This window comes from Syngnathoides biaculeatus, chromosome 7 (assembly GCF_019802595.1).
Source record: "Syngnathoides biaculeatus isolate LvHL_M chromosome 7, ASM1980259v1, whole genome shotgun sequence".
NCBI lineage: Eukaryota > Metazoa > Chordata > Actinopteri > Syngnathiformes > Syngnathidae > Syngnathoides > Syngnathoides biaculeatus.
The window spans coordinates 12,838,646-12,862,620 of NC_084646.1; the positions used below are offsets into that span (position 1 = coordinate 12,838,646).

A 23,975-nucleotide genomic window follows, 5' to 3' on the forward strand; every position below is an offset into this window, starting at 1 on the left:
TTGGAAAACCATCCCTGAGACCTTGCTAATAGGCACACTGGGAAAAAAAATGCCAGCTTCTTGTTTGCATAAGACCAGCAAACAGAAACAACATGAAGAAGGAACAAAAGCTAAAAAGAAAGTATTGCACAAATCATAAGACAAAACAAGCTCCTGAAGCTAAAGGTAACGGGTTAGCGCAAGGCTGTGCGTTTGTCGACACTTGGTCTTCTGACTCTGTTTGTTTATCTTGGCACAGTGGTTTCTTCCAAATCAAATTAGAGGCACAAGATGGAGCCAGATGACTTTAAAAAAAAAAAAAAGACAATTATACTCATGCACTACTATCAGGTCATACTGACAGTTTTAAAATATGACAATTTTTTTGTAATTGCAACATGCGCACAACTTTATGGTGTGGCGTGACCTCCGGAGTAATAATGCCAATATTTTAAGCATGGCTATAAACTTGATTATCCTATTTTAGGTCATTTGCTAAATGCCAGACTAGTGAGAGGATTTATTTTTTTTTTTAAATTATACAGTATGTATGTCAGTCAATCCAGTCAGTGTGTTTTACGAAAGTGGGAGGAAGCCCAAGAACCCGTAGAAACGCCACATTGGCTCAGGAGGTCCATGGAAACGCCACACAGAAAGCCCACAGTCGAGATTTTTCTATTGAGCATACTGGATGATCATGATCCAACAGGTTGGAAATGTTCTGATGGCTGATCATTTTGAGATTTCATTAGCTATTGTGTTTTTGTAGTGTTTACGTTTATCTGGATTTTGTTTTGTGTCCCATGACTACTTCTTGTCCAGGGCACTCCAGGTTTTTAATCTCGAGGTTTTCATGTATAAACAATTTCATTTAAAAAAAAAAAAAAAACAGTTATTGGCTGGTGGGAGTGCAAGACCAATTCTCTTTTATTTAAAGTCATGATTCTGTCCCCTTACAAGCCTAAAAAGGACCGTTTAAAAGGAAGGGGGATTGGAATGGACCTGAAGCTCGGAAGCACCTGGAGGCATTCACGCTCATGTGCACACGGGAAAGCAGCGCTCACATCTTTGGACGTGAACAGAGTTTTACACGTTATGAAGCGCTCAGGCGTGCACGTTGGCCACTTGCTGGAGGCTGCAGTCAGGAATGTACAAAACTGTTTTCATTAAACCTGTTCCTACTATCCATGCATCCATTTTACAATATGTACTACCCATCACACCAATGATGACAAATACTATAGAGAATGGATGAATTCCATTTTTAGGGTTTTGTCGAACAGTTGGCATGCTATCCACTCGGACAAATAAAGCCTACTCTAATTGACACCTTCTTTATTTAAAATAAATAAATGAACAAATAACAGGCCGTATCACTAGTTGGATGCAATTACCTCATCAACAGGAACATTTGCAACAATCGGTATTACCACGTGTGTTCTCACAGGTCTTTTAGTCTTTAGTGCGGTTGCTAAGACCAACAAACCACTCCTCTCACACCATCACAGACCAAGCCCTATCGCAAAAACTTAAAATCAACTAATATATTTATGGTGGTCAGTAACAACACAGAAAAAGAATATGCAACGCATCGAGACCATGCATCTCGCATGTACGCAATCCTGAACCCAGGTCACATAGACCACTGATTTCCAATCTTTATAGAGCCAAGGCACATATTTTACAATTGAAAAATCCCACGGCACACCAACAAAAGTAAATGTCACCAAAAATGGATAGATTAATTACTGTATGTACTTCCTGTCATCTAATACAAGAGGCTTTTTTTGTTCTGTCTGTCACTGTGCCTCACTTGCATAAATAGATGAATAAAGATACATTATTTCTCGGAAATGTGTTTTTTTGGCAATTACATAAAAGTGAATAACTTCCCACGGTACACCTGAAGAGCGCTCACGGCACACTGTTTGGGAATTACTGCCATAGACTATATTTTTGGTAGCTAAAGTCTCAACACAAACAAACCACTTAGACCAGGGGCGCTCAATTTGTCAATCGCGATCAACTGGAGACAGTTTTGGTCGATCGCATAATGGCGTGCCAAAAAAAAAAAAAAAAAAAAAAAAAGACATCAGCCCATCACCCATCTCTCGGTTGATTCAGGTGTGCCAGATACGTCGATCACACACACCTATTTAGAGTCTCTCATTTGCTTTCGCCACAGCAGTCACAGCGATCCCCCCCCTCCTCACTCGGTAGATCGCGAGACACTAGCTGCTTGAAGAGTAGATCTTGGGGTAAAAAAGTCTGGGCACCCCTGACTTAGACATTAGACTCGTCATAGAGACAGTGGCACTGAAGAAACAACAGGAAGCAGAACTGGAGGTAGCAGAAATGAAGATGTTGAGGTTCTCACTTGGAGTGAGCAGGTTGGATAGGATTAGAAATGAGCTCATTAGAAGGACAGCCAAAGTTGGATGTTTTGGAGACAAGATTTGAGAGAGCAGACTTCGATGGTTTGGACATGTTCAGAGGCGAGAGAGTGAGTATTTATTGGTAGAAGGTTGCTGAGGATAGAGCAGCCAGGCAAAAGAGCGAGAGGGACCCCAAAGAGAAGGTTTATGGATGTGGTGAGAGAAGACATGAGGGCAGTTGGGGTTAGAGAAGAAGATGCAGGAGATAGGCTAAGACGGAAAAAGATGACACGCTGTGGCGACCCCTAACGGGACAAGCCGAAAGGAAAAAAAGAAGAATATTCACAAGCCCATAAACCAACGTAAGATGCTAGCACAAACTGAAGTGACATCACATCGGGGCTAACAAGTATGAATAGTGAATTCGCAAATGCCGAATTGCTTATATGCAGGGTTTCAGTGTATGCAGATGGAAGTGATACTAGTGGTGATGAAAGTATGTCACCTCGCCCTCGGAGTGTACTGTAATTCCCGGCCTACGGAGCGCACCTGGTTACAAGCCTCACTGAGTACATTTGTAAAGGAAATACCAATTGGTACATACATACGCCGCAGCTGTGTAAAAGCCGCAAGTGCCCACATTGAAACACGAGATATTTACAAAGAAAGACGGTACACAGGAAGAGTTTAATGCTAGCGCTAACAGGGCCGGTTAAAATAAAAGTTGCCGGTAAATATCACTGAGACACGGCAGTAACACAGCAGCAACACGCTTGCACAGCGCTAACAGAGCTGGTAAAAGTCACTTGCTCTGCACATATATTCCACCAGTTTCATTCTTACGTTTTCCCCTTGCGACTGTTAGAAAAAATGGACAAATCAGCCGCATCACCCCATAAACCACAGGGTTGAAAGCGTGTGAAAAAAATCGTGGCTTGTAGCCTGGAAATTATGGTAGTGCGTACTGAATGTGTCACTGTCAGTCTGTGAAAGCGCGCACAGTTGCAGCAATACCCCTGTTCAAGTAAATTGCAAAAGTCAAAACCCGATAAATGCCGTGTTTTTCTCTTCGTCCTCTGTTGTGGCCACTTTGCCAGATCCTTGAACAATCTGCAAAACTCGCAGAGAAAAATGAAAGTCTCTGCATAAATATGTGAAAATTCAACTTGCCGATTGCGTGTGACCATTATGGCAACTGAGCAAACAGATGCCAAATCTATACAACATTAGCTCATGGGAAATAGCGTGGAAAATGACCTCATCCACCAAATAAATCCCATCTGATTTGTTCTGTAATTGGCCCGGGAATGCTTCTGGTGACACATTTTATGCATGCAAAGCATTTGGTCTGAGGAGAGCACTAATTGGCTAAATTGTGATAGTAACCCCGTGCGAGGTGCAAGGACGAAGGCGATACGAGACTTTAACTTCTCTCGTGTCACCTGCTCGCTTCTCTCCGATGCCGTCGCAGCGTCTGCCACGCTTGTTCAACCGATCCCCGATTAGGTCAAGACAGAACAAAAAAGAGGTTAATGAAACTCAACGCATTTGTGTTTGGAAAGGATGAGGTGAAGAAGTGCAAGCGCGCAATCACTGGAGTGAAAAGCAGCAAAGGTGTTAGAGGATTGACAAAGAACAAGTGATAGTCTGGAGGGAAAGAGAGAGAAGGAAGGTGAGCATGGCCAGAGCTAGAGTAGATTGCGTCGTGGACAGAAAGTTGTGTAAAACCGCAAACCTCCAGTCCTGAGAATACGTTTCCATGTGGGGAGAGACGTAGGTGAGCATTCTCATTATGAGCCCTAACTAGGGATGTGTGGGTGATATGACAGAAGCCCAGTCCACAGAATATGAAGTATTTGAGGTCCGCCGGGTTTAGGATGAGGACGCTAAATCCCGTGTTTTGTTTTCTAATCTAGATGAACTTTGATGGGGGCATTAGGAGATAATGCAGGAGATCCCCATTGATTTGCAAAGGCTGCCAGAAGAGCCTCTTATCGACTGGAGAGCAAGGTTACAAACAAGGAGGCTCTGGAATGATATGCCCATTTTTTTACAACTTGAGTACTATTTAATTTGGAAATTGATTTACCGTAATTTCCGGCCTATAAGACGCAACTTTTTTTCACACACTTTCCACCCTGCGATTTATGCGGCCAATTTGTGCATTTTTTCCGGAAAAGACAAGAGAGAGACTGGTGGAATATATGTGCCGAGGAAGTGACTATTATCGGTCCGGCCCTGTTAGCACTACGCTAGCGTGTTACTACCATGTCTCGGTTATTTTTACCAGTATGTTTTCTTTTTTAACTGGCCCTGTTAGCGCGGCGGCGCTAGCGTTAAACTCTCTGTGTACCGTCTTTGTAAATATCTCGTGTTTCAATGTCGGTTTCAAGGTGAGCACTTGCGGCTTGTACATGGCTGCGGCTTATGTATGTACCAGATGGTATTTCCCTTACAAATGTACCGGGTGAGGCTTATAACCTGGTGCGCTCTGTAGGAAATTACGGTACATACAACGCTTACAGTTCTGATGTTTTTCTGTCTGCCGTTGCTGCCGACAGAAAAAAGGATGTTGGCCTCTTCTACTTCGCAACAACATGAAAAAGAATGAGAAGAATCTTTGTTGCTGCTTCTTGCTCGGGAATTAAAATTTCTTTTTGTCCATAGAAGAAATGAAATATTATAGTGTATGTGACTGGGGTAAACTCTTCAACTCAACCATTTCTCATCGTTTTCAAAGGAAGCTTGGGCATTTTCAAGAGCCACAGAATATTGTGTTCTGTGACAATATGAGCACCGAGCCCACTAAAAGAAAGACTTGTTTCACCAGAATAAAGTTTTCATTCCTTCCTGTTCTTGCTTAATAAGCAATAGAACATGTGTTGATTCCACGGAAAACACCAGTTTCTGAGAAAACACTGGAGAAATATGGCTTCATGTGGGGGAAAAAATAGTTGAGTAAGTTTTACTGTTAACATAAAAAAAAGAAAAACAGCAAACTGAACGACTGGTATTTACTACATTTGCAGCTTTGGAGAATAAATGAAAGCCAACGTTAAAAAAGAAAATTACAAAAAAAGTAAAAAAAAAACAACAAAAAAAGATATTCTACTTTTTCTTTGTTGATGCTAACTGGTCATGAAATAAAATTACATTTTTTTGGTTTAGGATCCTTTATTTTAATATTAACTATTTTTAAATTAAAAATAAACTTAATTAATAGTACAGTCAACATTTAAGATCACATTATAAAATGCTTAACCCCCCCGAGCCACCCTCCCCCAAAAAAATAAATAAAATAAAAGGGCAAAAAACCAACATCGTAAACATGACTGGACTATTAAAAAAAATGGCACTGGGGCACAGTTTTATGGTGCCCCATGTATTCTACCTAGCAACAACAAGGCTTGGAATCAGAGCTATTCTCTTCATACTTTGTTGCCATTAACTGCAAGCAAGCTAAGAGCAAATGTAAAGATCAACAAGAGATCTTTTTGGAACATTCAAGCAATATTCTGATATGCTGTTTAAAGAAAAAAAAAAAAAAGCTTTTTGATCATGATGGTGCCCGACAATCATTAACATTTCATCACCAACTTTTTCAAAGTACATTTTTTCAATACTGTAACAATAAAATACTTCACATTTTTGAGTCATAAAAGTGGAAAGGGAGTTAAACAATATTACGATTAAAAAGTCACAACAATTGAAACAGTTCTCACCAAATGATTTAGTGTAAAGAGCGTCACTTTTTAATTAACATTAACTTAATGTTGTACAAGTTTAAAAGTCATTTAAGGACTGTAGACAACAACAAATAAGTTTGCCTTACCTTTTTTTAAAGTTGTGACGCCCGAGTCCGACTTCATCTGCCAATGCCATCTTTAGGGTGTAAGAAAAAAAAAAAGTCCGAATGAATAGTTAATACGTTGGACGTGAGCAGAGCAGTTAATAATCATGACTTTTTTTAAAATGCCGATGAGAGGAATATGGGAGCAGAATGTGTTTAAAAAAAAAAAAAAAATCCATACAGAAAAGGTCATCTCATGTTGATGAAGCGAAGGCCGCGGAGGTTGCAAACGTGGGCGTACACTCGCAAAACATAATAATTCGTCAAGTACTTCCTCTCACCTTAAGACCCCTCAACCCCTTCTCCATCGCCGTGGCAACCAGGGAACTGCCACCCTTCCTCTGGTGACCTCTCTTTAAGCCTGCAGCCACAACCGAATAAAAGTTTGGATTATTTATAGATGGCTAGCTTTGAAAGACAAAAAAAAAAGAAACATTTTTATCCAATAAAGCTCACACAGGTCAAAGCAGGCCTGGGATTGACAGTGCATCTGGAAAATATTCACTGTGCTTCAATTTTTCCACATTTAGTTATTTTACAGTCTTATTCCAATATGGATTAAAATAACATTTCCATAAAAATTCTACACACAGGGCCTGAGACACGACATGGGATTTTTTTTTTTTTCCCATGGTGGACAAAATATTCTGTACATCCAGCGGTACCTTGACTTCATACATCAAATCGATTTTCCCGTTTGAAATGAAATAAATGGCATTAATTCATTGCAGCTGCACTGAGGTATTTTTTGGTCACATTTTGGATCAAGAAAAACTGTACTGTATTGGAGATAAACAGAAAACCTCAGGATTTGTGCACCCAATGTGCGAATTTAAGGGCCTAGCAAGCGACATCAGGAGTTGGAGTCTGGCTCGTTTTGAAGTTTGTATGCGATGTGAGTCGTGGCCTACAGCAGCTCCTCGCGAGTGTTGTCATTTTGTATTTGACTGTTTTTTCCACCCTTTCACTCTCCTCGTGCCTATCTAAAGTTTGACTGAAACTAAACTTTTGGCTCACAACACACCAAATAACTGAGCATCCTACAGCCTATACGTGTCTTGAATCAAATGCAAAAATGTGGGTTTAACGTACGCAAAATGCTGCTTTGCAGATTTATTATTTCATGAACAACTTCTCATTAAGGAAATGGAGCACACCTTTGCTAAAAACTGCATTACATGACATCCTCTACCTTATTATTTCAAGAAGTTCACAGTTTGATTACCATTCTGTCCAGGAATGATATTAATATTAGTAATTTGTTTTATGTGCGGTGGCACGGTGGATCAGCTGGAAAGCGTTGGCCTTACAGTTCTGAGGACAATAGTTCAATCCCAGCTCTCCCGGTGTGGAATTTTTATGGTCTCCTCGTGCCTGCATGGGTTTCCTCCGGGCACTCTGGTTTCCTCCCACTTCCCAAAAACATCCAACATTAATTGGACCTTCTAAATTGCCCCGAGGTGTGATTGTGAGTACGGCTGTTTGTCTGCGTCCATGTGCCCTGTGATTGGCTGGCAACCAGTTCAGGGTGTACCCTGCCTCCTGCCCATTGACAGCTGGGATAGGCTCCAGCACTCCTGTGACCCTTGTGAGGATAAGCAGCTAAGAAAATGGATGGATGGATAGATGGATGTTTTATGTGCACCACATACCTATTTCATGGTCACACGTTAATATTAGCCCCCCTGCCCCAAAGAATTGATTTTAAAAAAATAGCATTACAAATCTAATAAAACTTCGACCCTTGAGAAATGTCATTGCCATAAGTATTCACAATCAGCGCCATGAAGATGAAATTAGAGCTCAGGCAGATCCTCCTTGAGCTATTAATTGGAGTCCACCTGTGGTAAATTCAGTGGAACATGACTTGGAAAGGCAAACAGTTGCACAGCTAAGAGACCACGATTTAAATTCCACGTCAGGGTGCAACCAAGCATCAAGTTAAATTTACACATGCACTGCTTTTGGTGAAAGAAATATCCAATACCAACAATTTCAAGACAGTTTCCCCATAGGAAAAAATGGTAAAATGTTGCCATCAAAAAGCCTGGATGAACGAAACGTTTTAAGCAACATTTAGACAATCTTAACAGTAGTGGAACAAGAAAATAATCACTCTGTGAGCAAATAAAACCACTCATCCTTTGAAGACAACATTTACACGTGTAATTGAGAATGTTTATTGTCACCATTTTTTTTTATTAATGTGCAAGTCCTCAGCAATTATGTTTTCGCCCATATGCTGTGAACATCCGGGTGGCAAAATGTCTTTAGAGAATTGATTATTCATATTGTACTGAGCAGCCGGATGACAAAATAAAGTAAACCAACTCACCTGTCTGACATTCCCACTGAACGTTGTCAAGATTCCCTTTTCATTTCCCTGATCGCCGTTAGTGAAATGCTTTCGGATAGATGCTAGTCACGTTAGCATCTCTTTGTCAAGTGAATTTTATGATTTACCGTTCATGAACTGTTGCTTGTAACGGGTTTTTTTAAACGTACATCCATCCATTTTCTTCGCCCCTTGTCCTCACAAAGGTCGCGGGGAGTGCTGGAGCCTATCCCAGCTGTCAACGGGCAGAAGGCGGGATACACCCTGAACTCGTTGCCAGTCAATCGCAGTTTCCTTGAAACGTGAATAAAATGAAACTATTAGCCAGTGAAGACACATGACACACACGGCAGAATGATTACAAAAAACAAAACATTTTTGGCAAGTTTCTGTGGTCATTTCTATGCTATAGAGCTCGTGCACGTGACGTCACCATTTTACAGCGCCATATTGCCGGTCAAAAAGAGCTGCTCAAAAGTGTGGGGGACATTGAACCGGAACAGAATATTCACAATGCCTGAGACTTGTTGTGCTGTTGGTTCTTACAACAGACCAGACAGATATTCAAAGAGATCATTCTATGGAAAAGCAGCTGAAAAGACCAGGAAAGATTGATGGATTTTGGCAATTACACATAATGGATGGTGCCCAACCAAATACACACAGTTGTGTAGCGATCACTTCATTTCAGGTAGCAATTAGTCTTCTCAATCTCAAATTCCCAGAAAGTTTTTATAATGCCAAGTTGGCTCATTTGAGAACAATGTGTTAAAAAAAAAAAATAAAGACTGGGGGTCATTTCCAACATACACGGAAGCGTGTTGGGGCCACATGTTAAACTTTGGTCAACCTCTCCCCGACAGATGTTTTTTTTTTTTTTTTTTAATATGCATTGTTCTCAAATGAGTCCATTGTGTATTTAAAAAAAGAAAATAAACCATCAGTCACAGTGATGTTTACGTAGGTTAACGTGTGGCCGCGACACACTTCCGTGTATGGGGGCTGAAGCCTATCCCAGCCGTTTATTTTCTTTTTTTTTTAAATGCGCATTAAACTCATTTGAGAAAAATGCATATTTAAAAAAAACATGTCATGGAGAAGTTTACCGAAGTTTAATGTGTGGCCTTAATGTACTTCGTATACGAATGAGGTGACTTGTTGGGGTTTTTTTTTTTCCCTGAGTTTGTGTAAAAGCAGGGGTCTTTTATTGAAATATTGGTATTTGTATTGAAAAATATCGATGGCTCCATCACTGTGTGGGATTTATTCTTGATTGAGAACAGATCCAACAACGAAGTATTGGTATGTGTCCAGACTTTTCTTCGCTTTCAAACTCTTCCGTGTAAATCTCGACGACTTACTCACCAGATCCATGTGTAGATCCAGTTGTCCAAGACAAGCGGAAGCGGGTTAACAGTCCACTTTCTTATCGGCGAAAACATCGACTTTGGCATTAAATACGGGTCCTCTATGCCAAGTGTCTCTCATTTTTCCACGTACTTTCTTCATTATCACCTTCTAAATGTTTAACGGTATCGGACAAAATTCTGGGTGTCGTTCTGTAACACATATTTTCGTGATGTCTCCAACCGACTTAGCAGAACTTTGCTGAATACTTTGCTAGAATGTCAATATGGCCAGTCACGTGACTTTGGTGACGTAGGTGCAGGAGATTTATAATAATTAGCCATTACACCTTCGTTTATTTACGTGAGCGTCTGCTTGCCAAAATCATTTTGTTGAAGAATTGTGTTGCTCATATTTTACTGCCTGTAGCCAGACCATTTTCTTATCAGGTAACATGTTTACATTAGCCAAAGGCCACTTAAAAGCCACTGTTAAGGCTCCCCCTCCAAAATACTGCTTGGATTGCATCATTCACTACACTAACTGTAAACAGACTTATTTTTCTGCGTTTCTTTTCAAGATTCCAAACACTCTTACTTCAAGCGGCCTCAAGCTTTAAAAGTTGAGTGTATTGAGATTTTTGTAAACTTTTTTTTTTTTTTTTGGTGAATAAATAAATAAACACTGACAGAGCCAAGTAACAGATCCAAATAAGGGTTTGCTTTAATGATCGTTTGGCTGGTAAAGAATAGAATACAATGTTCGAACTGGAATTCATAAAAGGACACGTCAATAAATATGAACAAATACATACACACACGCACGCACACACACGGGCTCTGCTCTTGTATTGTTTCTGGTTGCTCAAGAAAGGCTGCATGATGATGATGATGATGATGATCCACAGACAGTTTCAAAGAAGTATTTACACGGCAAAGAAGAAGATTTTGGAACCTGCATATAATAATGTCGATATTCATGCCCGGTAGACTGTAGTTATTTCAATTTAATATAGTCCGAGAACGAAGTTGAAAAAAAACCTGGAATTGTGAGAACATGTTCATCAATGAAAACAGATTTTATTTGGAGTATAGATTTGGTGATTAATTATTAATTAATTATTATGTCATTTGATTATTAATTATTAATTAAGTACAAGACTAAAGACAAAATAATCAGAAAAATTACAAGAATAAAGTTGTCACTTAGGGAGATAAAAAGTTGCAATGAACAAATTCAGAAATTCCATAACCTCTGAATTTTACAAGAATAAAGTGCGAATATGAAATGAAAATGAAAATCATGTTGAAATAATATGATAATGGGGAAACAATTTAGGATGCCAAAAAAAAAATACAACTATACGAGAAGCCCTACAATTATTTAAGTATATTGTCTCATAATATAGAGAATATTTATTTTGATTAAAAAAAAACATTTAAAAAATGATTACTTGAGAATGAAGTTAGAATTTTGTCCCAGATCATTTTTTTATACTTAAGTCATATGCCTTAACAAAATCAATTATTTTATGATGAAAATAAAAAACATTTAAAAAAATTATTAATATTAATTAAATAAATTGATGAAAAAAACCTAGTAATTCTGCAAGAAAAAAATTGTAACATTTTGAGAATAATACTGATAATGAAGTTGAAATTGCTAGAAAAAGTGATATTTACAAATATAAAGATATAAATAAAGACAGAATTAAAAAAAAAATATTACAAGAATAGTGGTAATTTCCTCTGAGGAAAAAGAAAAAGAAAAAATTGAGAATGAAGTCATAGTTACACAATGTCAATGTTTAACTCACTTTTCTCAAAGGATTTTGATTCTTTGCTTTAAAAAATTGATTTGTGTTATCATGACTATGTACTCACAAAATTACAACTCGTTTCTTCATTTTTAATATTAAACGCTTATGAACACATACCTTTCCTCTTTTTTAAACTTTATTTCCTTGTAACTTTGAAAACCAGTTCTCATTGCGTTTTTCCCCCCTCTTTGTTCAATACAACAGTTTAAAATGAAGTTGTTTTTTGGGGGAAAAAAAAAAATCCTTGTATATACATTATATTATTCTCCGAGTGAGTTTTTCCCCACAACATGGTGACTTTATGACTTCTTTTCTTGGAATTGAAAAAAAAAACAATTATTTTTGAGCAGCGTTGTCTGAATACACTGTCTGAATTTGTCCCGAATGAGAATAAAACCTGTCTGAGAGTGTCGACAAAAAAGATGTAAAAACAAATGCGATTTCATCTCAATTGTGATCCAATCTTGCATTTTGTTTCTACCTCGTAATCATCTTTTCATCCTGCATGAATTAGTCTTGCCTTTTGCGTATTTTCTGCTCGCTGAGATAATCTTGGATAGAAAATGGCACGCTCGCGTAGGCCCGAGAACAACGAGCGGCCGGACAGAACCTCGCTGGACGGTTTCTGCCGCGTGTCCGTCAAAGTGCCGCAGATAATCTGTCCTGTTAATTAAACACGCAGAGATGGATTCAAATGATAGGAGGTGTGCAGGAGCAGTTAGTATTCGCAGTACGCATTGTCAGTACCAAGGTGAGAAGAGATGGGCCTAAACTGCCGGTCATTTGATTGATCGGCAGAGAATTGTGATGGACTACAACGATAAATAATTGGAATGTTTCATGGAACCAAATCGACCTGGGTTGTGGAAACAAGGTTTTGGGTACCATTAGCAACATTGCAAGTAAATTGTACAGATTTTTAGGCAGCAGCTATTTGGCGGAAATGTCAGTTTTGGTGCTTTGTACACTCGCAATGTCTGACAAGGAACCCAAACAATACATCTTATTGAAAACTTGTTTCTGAGTAGCAGGTGCAAGGTTTAACTTTTGGTAGGCTTTGTAACTTTTGATGATGGAAACAAGCCACACAACACCTTCCGAATGTCTTAACATTGGAGCTAATTGTTGAAATGTGGCTTTTGGCACCCTTAAAGGGCCACTGTCATGAAATGCATGATTTTGATAAAGTTATTTATGAAAAAATGGCAGCTGACATGGTCCCATCCGTTTTTTTCACCACACAACATGATTCTGACGTCTATGGCTTTTTGTCACTCCCGCCATGAAAATCCTTTTGAGGGATTTGTTTTCAAGGAGAAGCAGGAAGTGACATACATGGCAGGACCGCCCTCAAGTGGAAGGCAGCTCGTTGTTCGTGTTCGCCAAAAAGCCAGCTCGTTGCATTGCTGGACATTGCTTGAGCACTCGGGAGGATGGATTTACCCTTCATAAATTTGCAAGAGACCCGGTTCGTCGTGAAAAATGGCCATGCGGTGTTGTCATCGCTCGCGGCTGAGTGCGCTGCATAGTGTCATACTGTCGGGGAGGCCGTTGTTAGAAGTGTTCCGCATATCATCTAAATATGGCTCAAAACGATATGATAATATTGCCCCGGATACTGGACTCGATTGTGAGACGTTCTCTTCTTCAAAAAGAGCTTCCATGTCTGAAGGGGCGTGTCCTACAGTAGGGGCCACAGCGTGTTTTCAATGGCGAATGTCCGGTGTGACGTCATGGACAGTAAATGCAGCCAATGTGGCGACCACTTGGATGTCGAATGACACTTCCGCAACTTTACGCATGGATGATGTACTCTCCGCTCATATTTTTTTTTTTTCGTGTAGACATTGAAGTGAATAATGTTATATGTATTTTTCATTTCATTATCTATTTTAGAATGTTTATAGGGATGAGACTTGACCTTTAACTATATTTAAAATAACATCCAAACAGCATTACTCGGTGGAAACGTGTTTTGGTCCGATTGGCAACTTCTAAATTTTGAACCAAACTGTACCAATTAGTGGCAAGAGAGCTTTTGGAAAGCTTTTCAATGTTTACTAAGTGAACCAGATTGGACTGATTGGTGGAAACATGGCTCGTGGTTCGTTTCCTTTTTTTTCATATTGCAGCCAGAACCAGACTTGACCACTTTTGTGGAAACCTTCAAAACGTTATTGAAACCAACTGGCTCAAACAAGCCTTTTGGCAACCCCTCACAACATTTGAACTCCAAAACCAAATGACACCACTTGGTGGGAACAGGCCCTGATCCAAGTAAGAGGCTGCTAGAGTACCGAGCACCAGAGCTTAAAAGTTAAGTGAAAGCTGGGTAAGTAAAAGTATCAGAAGACGATAAGAAATACTGCAGTCGGTGACGTGGACTTAATCCCGCAAGCTAAAGCCTTAAATGCTGGATTTAGAGGAAGAGGCAGGAAAAAAAAAATACAGAAAACTGTCAGGAAAGAGGGAGCAAAATGATTCTTGTATCCCCGCATTTAGAGCCACACGAGTGAGCGTTTATCTCTGACATCTATGCACAAGCGCGCGCACACACACACACACACCACACACACACACACACACACACCACACACACACACACACACCACACACACACACACACACACACAGTCTGCTTCTTTCACTCAGAGACTCTGCAAAATTGCAGAAGCTTTGCACAGAGACACAGCATCCTGCAAACAGGCAGACAGATGACGTCAGAGCCAGTGTCTGGTGTATAAAATACACACTGGAACGGTGACAATTGACACAAGGATAAGAGGTGGGGAAAATTCTGGCTTTTACGGAAACTGTGAAAGGGTTTGCATTTTTGCTGTTTGCTATTTAAAAATTTCCTCTATTCCTTTTTTTGCTGTTCTGTTGAAAATATTTTTGTCCCTTCTGAAATGCCCTAAAATGCCACAAGATGGCGCTTACGCACAGGAAAATTAGTGCAGCGCTCACGATTGGGCCCTGCTGCGAAAACCTGCATCCCTTTATAATTGCCTACAGGCGCCACAAGACGGCCATAACGTAAAACATCAAGATCATCAAATCACTTCAACATAGTTCCTTGGAACATGATGCCACAAGATGTAATACAAGACTTGAATACGATGCAGGGCTTTGGCCTGAGCACAAAAACAGCAAATTGTGAGGATAGGGCTAGGATAGGATAGGACGCAAACACGTGAGGGAGCAATGAAGTACTTATGGTGATATATCTTGATGGAGGGACACACTTTCTATCTCAGAGAGGAGCTAAATTTAGCCTGGCTTGTCATGGTGAGTCTTTGTCAGAAAAAAAACAAAAAAATATCCGGCACTTTTCCCACCTCCGTCACGGCTCCGATAAAACCTCCAAACACACGGAATGAATACTGACACACAAGAAAACACCAACCAAATAAAACGAGAAAGTCATGATAAAAAAATAACCCAAAACGATGCTATTTACAAATTGTACTCAAGCACGGAGTGTGAACAGGACAAGAAAACCGGGAAAAAAGGAACACAAAAGGGGGATACAAAGTGATCGGCTATCGTCTTGGCTATTGTCCCATAATTTCCTATGATACAGGGGGGACTCCAAAGTGTAGGAAGGGGGTGCAGGGGGTTCATAAATAAAAAGGGAAAAGAGGAATGAAGGAATGACAGGAGGTGGAAAAGAAGAAGAAGGGATAATGTTGTTGTTGTTTTTTTTTTTTTTTTTTTTTTTTTGCTCTTTTGGTTCAGAAGGGGCCTGGCTTAAGGGCCTGGTCGGCGCCGTGGTGCCCGCCGTCTCGGTGGCCGTGTCGCTTGTGCTTCCTGCGCTCCCGTCTGCCCTTGTGGTGGTGGTTGTGGTGGTTGCGCCGGTACCGGTGGGCCCGTCGGGCGGCTGGGGGAGGGCAGAGACAGAGTGGCCAGGGTCACGTTTTACAAATCACTTGATCCAGCAATTCCAATTACAGTCATTTCCGGCATATAAGCCGCGACGTTTTTCACACGCTTTCAACTATGCGATTCATGCGGTAATGTGGCTAACTTGTGCATTTTTTCTAACGGCTGCAAGGGGGCATTCGAGCAGAAATGGTAAGTGAGACCAAATATATTTGCCGAGGAAGTGACTTTTACCAGTCCGCCCCTGTTAGTGCTGCGCCAGCTAGCATGTTACTGCCGTGTCTCAGTGATTTTTAGTAGTATGTTTTTTTTTTAATTGGCCCTGTTAGCGCGGCGGCGCTAGCGTTAGCACGGCAGCGTTAGTGCGGCAGCGTTAGTCCGGCGGCCCTAGCGTTAAAACTCTCTGTGTACCATCTTTATGATTTCTGTTCTTTTACCCGTGAGGGGTCGCCACAGCGAGTCACTTAGAGCATTAGCCTGATACAGTTTTACTCCAGATCCCCTTCCTGACAGAAGCTACTATACTAATTAGACTTATTACACTATCGCACTAACACTCAAGCCCAAGATATATGTAATAAAAAAGCAGCATGACTAAACAAAACAAGGCATTAAGGAATTGTTCACTTTTATAACATTTTCCAAATTTGATGGGTTTATATTAATGGCCTAAACATTTTTTAACATACAAATATTAATTGTAATTACGACTTTACATCTGTGCTAGTGTAAGTTAGTGATCTAGGCTACGCGTGTTCTGTATTTAATTGGCTTGCAATGAGTCTTAGGAACTGAACTTCAAGAAAAGTTTAAAACCCTTGGCAATGCGTGTGTTAGCTAGCTAAATACAGTGCTAGCGAGCGACCCGGCTTACGAGTCTTTCGAGATATGAACCATCACTCCGCCAACTTTTTCGTCTTAAATTGAGAACAAAAAATTGGATTAAGATTGCTAGCTAAGAGCGCTAGCTATGGTGGCAGCGAACTTCATAAGCTGTAGTACAGCAGAAAGTCAATTATTCCAAAAGATGATTGCTTCAAGCTGGTGATTTCCACTTCCTGCTGAAGTTTACATCAAAATTAAACATCCATTAATCTGTTAAAGTTAATTACATGGTATGGATTTAATCAAAGCACGCAAATCTTCTCTTACGAAGGCCTGCTAGCAATACAAAATGCCATGGATGGAACGCTTTTTTTTTTTTTTTTACATTTCCACTCATTTCAATGGGAAAAATTTATTTGACATTTGTTTTGATTTATGAGCATGGTCAGGCAATAAATAAAACTTCAAAGGTCAGCGCAGTGCGATCAAAATGTGAGGAAAACCTCTGTTGTTGAGTGTACTGCCGCCTAATCATCCTTCAGCTAACACCAACCAGGCTTTAATAAACATCTGTGGGGGCAACAGGTTTTTAAAAAAAGCTGTGTTGTTTGAAGGTCAAAAGGAGCACGCTATTTCCCACCACACTGAGGGAACATTTCATTAGCGGCGCCAGTCAACAGCTACCCACACATAAGCTTGTTCCCAGGCTGTACTGCCAAAAGTCCTCACCGTCCCTTCCTGGATGTTGCCAACAAAGAAATGCTGTCTGTAATCAACGATAAGCACATTAGAACTCTGGGCCATAGAATAAAAAAAAAAAAAAAAAGAAAAAGAAGAAGACGATAAAGTGCCACAGGAAAAGGCATCGTATTCACTTTTAGACAGAGGTGCCATTATTCCGTGTTTTTTCATCAGTGAAATGACATTCGGCTGGATTGGTTATGCGTGTCTTGAGCCTTTATCTCTCCTCTGAAGAGCAATCATTACTATGCTGAAAAGTTATGAACTGAAGACCGTCATCGTGTCATTTAAAAATGTATTTGGGACAAACGCTCTTTATGTGAAAAGAAATACGGAGGATGAAATAAATATCACAGAAATGAACATTTCGACGGCTGTTTTTTATGGACTGGTGGGAACAACTAATTAAAGTCATCACTTTGTTTTTTTGTTTCCCTGGCATAAAGCAACAACGACACTTAGACGTGCTCTGACCTTATGAAACCGAGTTAAGATGTTCACGTTTCATGACATGCTTGCTCTGTTCACAGACAATGAAATCGTCTGCAATATAGCGCAGTCTGTCTGTCTGGTATTCAGAGTTCAAATTTGGTAGCATTCAGAGAAAATCAGTCTTTGAAGCCTGTAAAAGACCCCAAAATGAACCTTAATTAATCACTTCACAGCCTATTGGCAGACTTCCTATCTGTTTAACGGGATGGGTCCTTGAGACTTTTATGTGGGTACGTTGTTATGCAAAACTGCATTTTTAAAGAACTCCACTCTGTAGTGACCCCTGGAAATTTAGAAAACAAAACACAAAATTGGCTGAATTGACAGCTATCGCAACAGTCTCTCGCCCTCCCCCAAAAAATCCCAAGGAGTTATTTATTCTGATATGACACCTAAAGCTGAACCTCAGCTTGATGAAGTAAAGCGTCAGCAAAAACTCACATTTTGTGCAGATGATTTTTGGCTCGTCCCACTTTCCATTGGCGCGACACTTGACTGTCGGCACGTGACGCTGCCGGAAGCCGTCGGCACACTGGTAGCGCACGGTGGAGTGAATGTCGTAGTGAGAGCGCTTCCGGCCAACCACGAAGGCGTTATCCACCTGAGGAGGGGCTCCGCATAACACTGGATGAATAAAAACAACAGTCAGAGCCACACCCTCTGGTTAGAAATCTTTCAGGGGCGGGGTTGTTTTTGTTACTCCATATCCTACCCATTTTTACTTTAACTTTTTCTTGGATCTCGGAGTATGTCAAAAGGGTTCCAATGCACCAATGATCATGAGGATTGACCTGAATCGAGAAGTTCATCCAAGCATTCTACTCAGCCTCAGCCCCATCACTCCCCATACTGAGAAGTCCATCAAAAATCAATGATTTTGATGTACAGTAAAGAAAATAAGTATTTGAACACCCTGCTATATTGCAAGTTCTCCCACTTAGAAATCATGGAGGGGTCTGAAATGTTCATCGTAGGCGCATGTCCACTGTGAGAGACATAATCTAAAAAGAAAAATCCAGAAATCACAATGTATGATTTTTTTTATGATTTATTTGTGTGATACAGCTGCAAATAAGTATTTGAACACCTGCCTATCAGCTAGAATTCTAGACCCTCAAAGACCCGTTAGTCCTTCTCCACTCCATGTACTAATACGAATCAGATGCACCAGTGTGAGGTCGTGCATGGCATGGAAGGTTCCCCTGCTTAAACCAGCACATGTCGAGGCCCGTCTTAAGTTTGCCAATGACCATTTGGATGATACAGAGGAGTCATGGGAGAAAGTTTTGTGGTCAGATGAGACCAAAATGAGACTTTTTTGGTCAGAATTCCACTAACCGTGTTTGGAGGAAGACAAATGATGAGTTCCATCCCAAGAACACCATCCCTACTGTGAAGCATGGGGGTGGTAGCATCATGCTTAGGGGGTGTCTTTCTGCACATTGCACAGGACGACTGCACTGTATTTAGGAGAGGATGACCGCGGCCAATTATTGTGAGATTTTGGGGAACAACCTCTTTCCCTCAGTCATAGCATTGAAGATGGGTCGCGGCTGGGTCTTTCAACATGACAATGAGCCGAAGCACACAGCCAGGAAAACCAAGGAGTGGCTTCATAAGAAGCATATCAAGGTTCTGGCGTGGCCTAGCCTGTCTCCAGACCTAAACCCAAGAGAAAATATTTGGAGAGAGCTGAAAGTCCGCCCAGAAACCTGTCTGATCTGTCATGGTCCTGCTGCTCCTGCCCGGGCTGTGCAGGTGTCCGCGGTTGCTCTGATTGGGAGGTGCACACCTGCGCCTCATGCAGCCTGATTATGCTATGTATTTATATGACCCCGATGACGACTGGGCGGCGCCAGTTCGTTGAGCTTCATGTCCCGTTCGAGCGCTCCGGTATCCCTGATGGACAACCCGTGTGTACCGACTTTCGCCTGTTCTCTGACCAACCTTGTAAGCCTGACTCCTTTGATACTTGTGCCCGCTTTGATCGTTCTCCTGTGTACCGACTCCAGCCTGCCCGCTCACCTGCTCTCTTCGCCCGACGTCCCAACTACCGCTGCTGCACCTGACTGCCTGCTCGATCCCCGACCTCGGCATATAATAAACATTTCTCCCTGAACTACCTTGCATCGTCCGAGTCCTGCATTTGGGTCCTACTCTCGTTCCGATGGGACGTGACAGAACGAACTGGCCACAATAGGACCCAGCAGGAAAGACCCGGCGTCGCCGGGACCGACGCAAGGTAGACCGTCTGCCGGAGGACCAAGCCTGTCCAATCCGGGTAGGCTCCTTGATGTCCCCCACTTCCGTGTCTTACGCTCCGCCAGCGAGGTATGAATACGTCCCGAACACGACCCGTCCGGCTCCTCAAATTCTTCTGGACTCTGACTTTTCGGAATATGAGGAGGACCGTGATTTGTATGACCGGCTGCTTGAGTACGACTCCAATGACTTTGATTTTGAATCTCTTTGCCCGGCTTTTCATCCCAGTCACTTTGCTCCACCTCCCCGCGTTCCCAGCACCGGTGATACAAATACACCAATCCGTTTGAGGGAACCCGCTTGGCCATCTACCCGGGACCTCCGCATGGCGGCCAGAGGAGACGCCCCGGCCGGGCGCTCCCCGGTGCCTCCCGCTGCGTGGCAACTAAGACATCGTCCTCCCACTCCTCGCCGGCAACGGCGAAACCGGCAGACCCGCAGCTTCCAGCCCAGAGGGAGGAGGAGCCGCCAAATCACGTTCTGCCGCGAAATGCGTGCGCAGATAGAACGGCAGAGCGCCGAATTGGCGGCTCTCACAGCCCAGGTCCGGCAAGGATTGGCGAACCAGCCGAGCTACGCTGATGTCACAACTGCAACGGACTCGCTGCTAATGCAGGTTTACGTGGCAGTTGGAACTGACCCACTCCCGAGACATGCCCACGTGTCAGTTTTGACTGACTCTCTGCCTATTCTCGTTCACGTTGCCGTGGAAACCGACCCGCCCCCTCGCCAAGTGTACGCTGCAGTGAGAACGGACTCGCCACCTTGCCAAGTGCACATCGCAGTGGGAACAGACTCGCCACCTTGCCAATTGCACATCGCAGTGGGAACAGACTCGCCACCTTGCCAATTACACGTCGCAGTGGGAACGGACTCGCCACCTTGCCAATTGCACGTCGCAGTGGGAACGGACTCGCCACCTCGCCAAGCGCACATAGCTGTGGAAACAGACCCGCCTCCTCGCCATTCCCAGTTCGAGGTTTTGGCTGTTCCGAGCAGAGTTCACGCGGCAGTTGGAACTGACCCGCTCCCGAGACACGCCCACGTGTCAGTTTCGACTGACTCTCTGCCGACTCTCGTTCACGTTGCCCTGGAAACGGATTGCTGTCTCAACGAATGCACCGCAAGCTCACGTGGCAGTGGGGACTGACCCGATGCCGCCTCACGTTGCTGTTCAGGAGGTGGCAAGGTTTCCTCAGCCGCTTCCCGTCCGTGCTCTGGAGTACCAGTGGCGACCGGGCCGCGGTCGCTCCCAGTTCCTGCTTCGTCGGCGACTGGGCCGCGGTCGCTCCCCGTTCCTGCTTCGTCGGCGACCGGGCCGCAGTCGCTCCCCGTTCCTGCTTCCTCGGCGACCGGCCCGCGGTCGCTCCCCGTTCCTGCTCTGTCGGTGACGGGCACGCCCATACGTTCCTGTCCAGGAGGTGGTGACGGTTCCCCAGCCGCCTCACGTTCCCGCCCAGGAGGAGGTGGCGTTGGTGATGCTGCCTCCGCCTTCTCACGTTCCTGTCCAGGAGGTAGCGTTGGTGATGCTCCCTCCGCCTTCTCACGTTCCTGTCCAGGAGGTGGCAACGGTTCCCCAGCCGCCTCACGTTGCTGTCCAGGAGGAGGTGGAGTTGGTGATGCTGCCTCCGCCTTCTCACGTTCCTGTCCAGGAGTACCAGCGGCGACCGGTCCGCGGCCGTCCCACGCCCTTGTCTCGACGGCGACAAGAGCTAAGGAGTTCTGATGAGACACCCTGGAGCTGGAGAGACTTCGGGATGGCTGTGATGGTAATGGTGGCGGTCATGGCTCTGGTCCTTCTCTCCATCATCCTATGCGCTCCTGATGGTTCCCAGCTGCTTCTGGACCTGGCCTCGTTGGTGACCAATCCACGGCTGCCTCCTGACCAAGCCTCGGTGGCGACCAGTCCCTGGTCGTCTCGCAACCACGGCGTGGGAGGTTCTCGTCCGGAGCACTTGCCTGCCTCGGCCTGGTTCCTGCTTCGTCGTTTGGTTCCTCACAGAGGTCGTCCGCCCGAATCGCTCCGTGGGGACCCTGGTGCTTGGCGTCCGGGTCGTCCTCCTGACCTGTCCACCCGGACGCCTTGCGTTTGGTGGCCTGGATGGCCACCAGAGTGGGGTTCGGGGGGGGGGGTTTGGGACCCCCCTTCCGCCCACCCCTGCCTGTGTTAATTATTGTCTGTTTCTTTCGTTTAGGCACGTCTGGGAGCCGTGCCTTTGGGGGGGGGGGGGTACTGTCATGATCCTGCCGCTCCAGCACGGGCTGTGCGGGTGTCCGCGCGGTTGCTCTGATTGGGAGGTGCACACCTGCGCCTCATGAAGCCAGATTATGCTATGTTTTTATATGACCCTGATGACTGGCCGGCGCCAGTTTGTTGAGCTTCATGTCCCGTTCCAGCACTCTCGTATCCCTGATCGACAACCCGTGTGTACCGACCTTCGCCTGTTCTCCGACCAACCTTGTAAGCCTGACTCCTTTGATACTTCTGCCCGCTTTGATCGTTCTCCTGTGTACCGACTCCTGCCTGCCCGCTCACCTGCTCTCTTCGCCTGAGGTCCCAACTACCGCTGCTGCACCTGACTGCCTGCTCGATCCCCGACCTCGGCATAGAATAAACGTTTCTCCCTGAACTACCTTGCATCGTCTGAGTCCTGCATTTGGGTCCTACTCTCGTTCTGATGGGACATGACATGATCTAGAGAAGATCTGTGTGAAGGAGTGGCCCAAAATGTGCAGTGTGTGCAAACCTGGTGAACAACTACAGGAAATATTTGACCTCTGTAATTGCAAACATAGGGCACTATACAAAATATTATTATTGGTTTTCGCAGGTGTTCAAATACTTTTTGGAGCTGTATCACACAAATAAATCATTAAAAAAAATCATACCTTGTGATTTCTGGATTTTTCTTTTTACATCATCTCTCTCAAAGTGGACATGCTATGTTGAAAGTTTCAGACCCCTCCATAATTTCTAAGTAGGACAACTGGCAATATAGCAGGGCGTTCAAATACTTATTTTCTTCACTGTACATTAAAATACTCTAACACGACCTACGACTCCCCATCCTTGACTGGATTTAGACAGCTCTCCTCGTGTTCTTCACTTTCTGCTCAGACCTGCCGTAGACATCCATCCAAACCATCACTCACTGAAACCTCACATAGGACAAGAGTTGAAGAAGAATGGTCAGCAACAGCACAAATTCTGCACAGCGTAGACCACCAATCATTATAGAGTTATTTTTAATCATCTCACTACTCGTTTTCGGTAATGTCATTGCATCAGTGGCTGCCTAATTTATGACGAAGTCTTCAATTGTCCTTGTGTTAAAACCTCCTTAAGAGTCACCACAAGGGGAAAACAATAACTTTGATTAAATGTGTAGCTCAACATTTACACTTTGAACACGAGAGAAAGGGCAAGCTGGCTCGCCCACTCGAGAGACAAATAAACCACTGAAGGTCCGGTTTTCCATAAACCACACCTTGGTGCACTACTGAGAGATTTCTAAAAGCACAGGGAAAAAGAGACGTATTGAGGTGAGGATAAGGGAAATTGTCGTAAAAATGACTTATCACAGTATTTGTGTGGTAGAGAATATGGCCCAAAGGGGAATACCATTTGAGTGTAACCTGATTTCTTAGAGAAGGATCATCACACTTTATTTTCTTAAATGGTCAGCGAGCTAGACTTGATCTTGGTAAGTGTTCCAGACATTCTCAAAACAGGCGCACTTCTTTAAACTGCACTGAAGTGGAATACACGCTAAACAAGAAGGAACATTTACTCACACATGTGAGGCACTTTTGGGTAACTTGACAATTTCCTTAAGGGTTATTGTTCCTCTTGATGCTACTTTTACACAGAATGTGAATGGTCCTCACATTCTTTTGCGACCCTGACCGTGATAATGTCAACGCGCTGACAACGGCAGTGAAATTGTTGGCGTTCACTGAAATAATACGTCTCCCCTGCGTACATGAAGAAAACGGCGGAATGAGATTGTCATTGGCCCTATCTGCATCTTGTTGCTAAGGAACAACTTTGGCTCGGAAGAGGTAGTT

General features: G+C 43.2%; 1 protein-coding gene and 1 long non-coding RNA gene across 10 annotated transcripts in view; both read right to left on the reverse strand.

Moving 5' to 3' along the window:
- The window catches only part of LOC133503057 (uncharacterized), a 27,429-nt gene extending 17,302 nt beyond the window's left edge, over window positions 1-10,127 (reverse strand). The window contains exons 1-3 of the long non-coding RNA XR_009795612.1: window positions 9,905-10,127; window positions 6,486-6,565; window positions 6,187-6,236 (exon numbers count right to left, since the gene is read on the reverse strand). This is a non-coding gene — a long non-coding RNA (uncharacterized LOC133503057). The remainder of the gene's footprint in view (window positions 1-6,186; window positions 6,237-6,485; window positions 6,566-9,904) is intronic.
- A 4,373-nt stretch (window positions 10,128-14,500) lies between these two features.
- The window catches only part of ncanb (neurocan b), a 190,551-nt gene continuing 181,076 nt past the window's right edge, over window positions 14,501-23,975 (reverse strand). For 7 of the 9 annotated variants that reach the window (XM_061825958.1, XM_061825959.1, XM_061825953.1 and 4 more), the window contains 2 exons: window positions 18,087-18,269; window positions 14,502-15,585 (listed from right to left, as the gene is read on the reverse strand). In XM_061825958.1, the coding sequence (XP_061681942.1) occupies window positions 15,440-15,585; window positions 18,087-18,269 (329 nt within the window). In that variant the 3' untranslated portion in view covers window positions 14,502-15,439. Of the gene's footprint in view, window positions 15,586-18,086; window positions 18,270-23,975 lie in introns of all 9 variants that reach the window. The other 2 variants (XM_061825960.1, XM_061825961.1) reach the window with 1 other exon arrangement.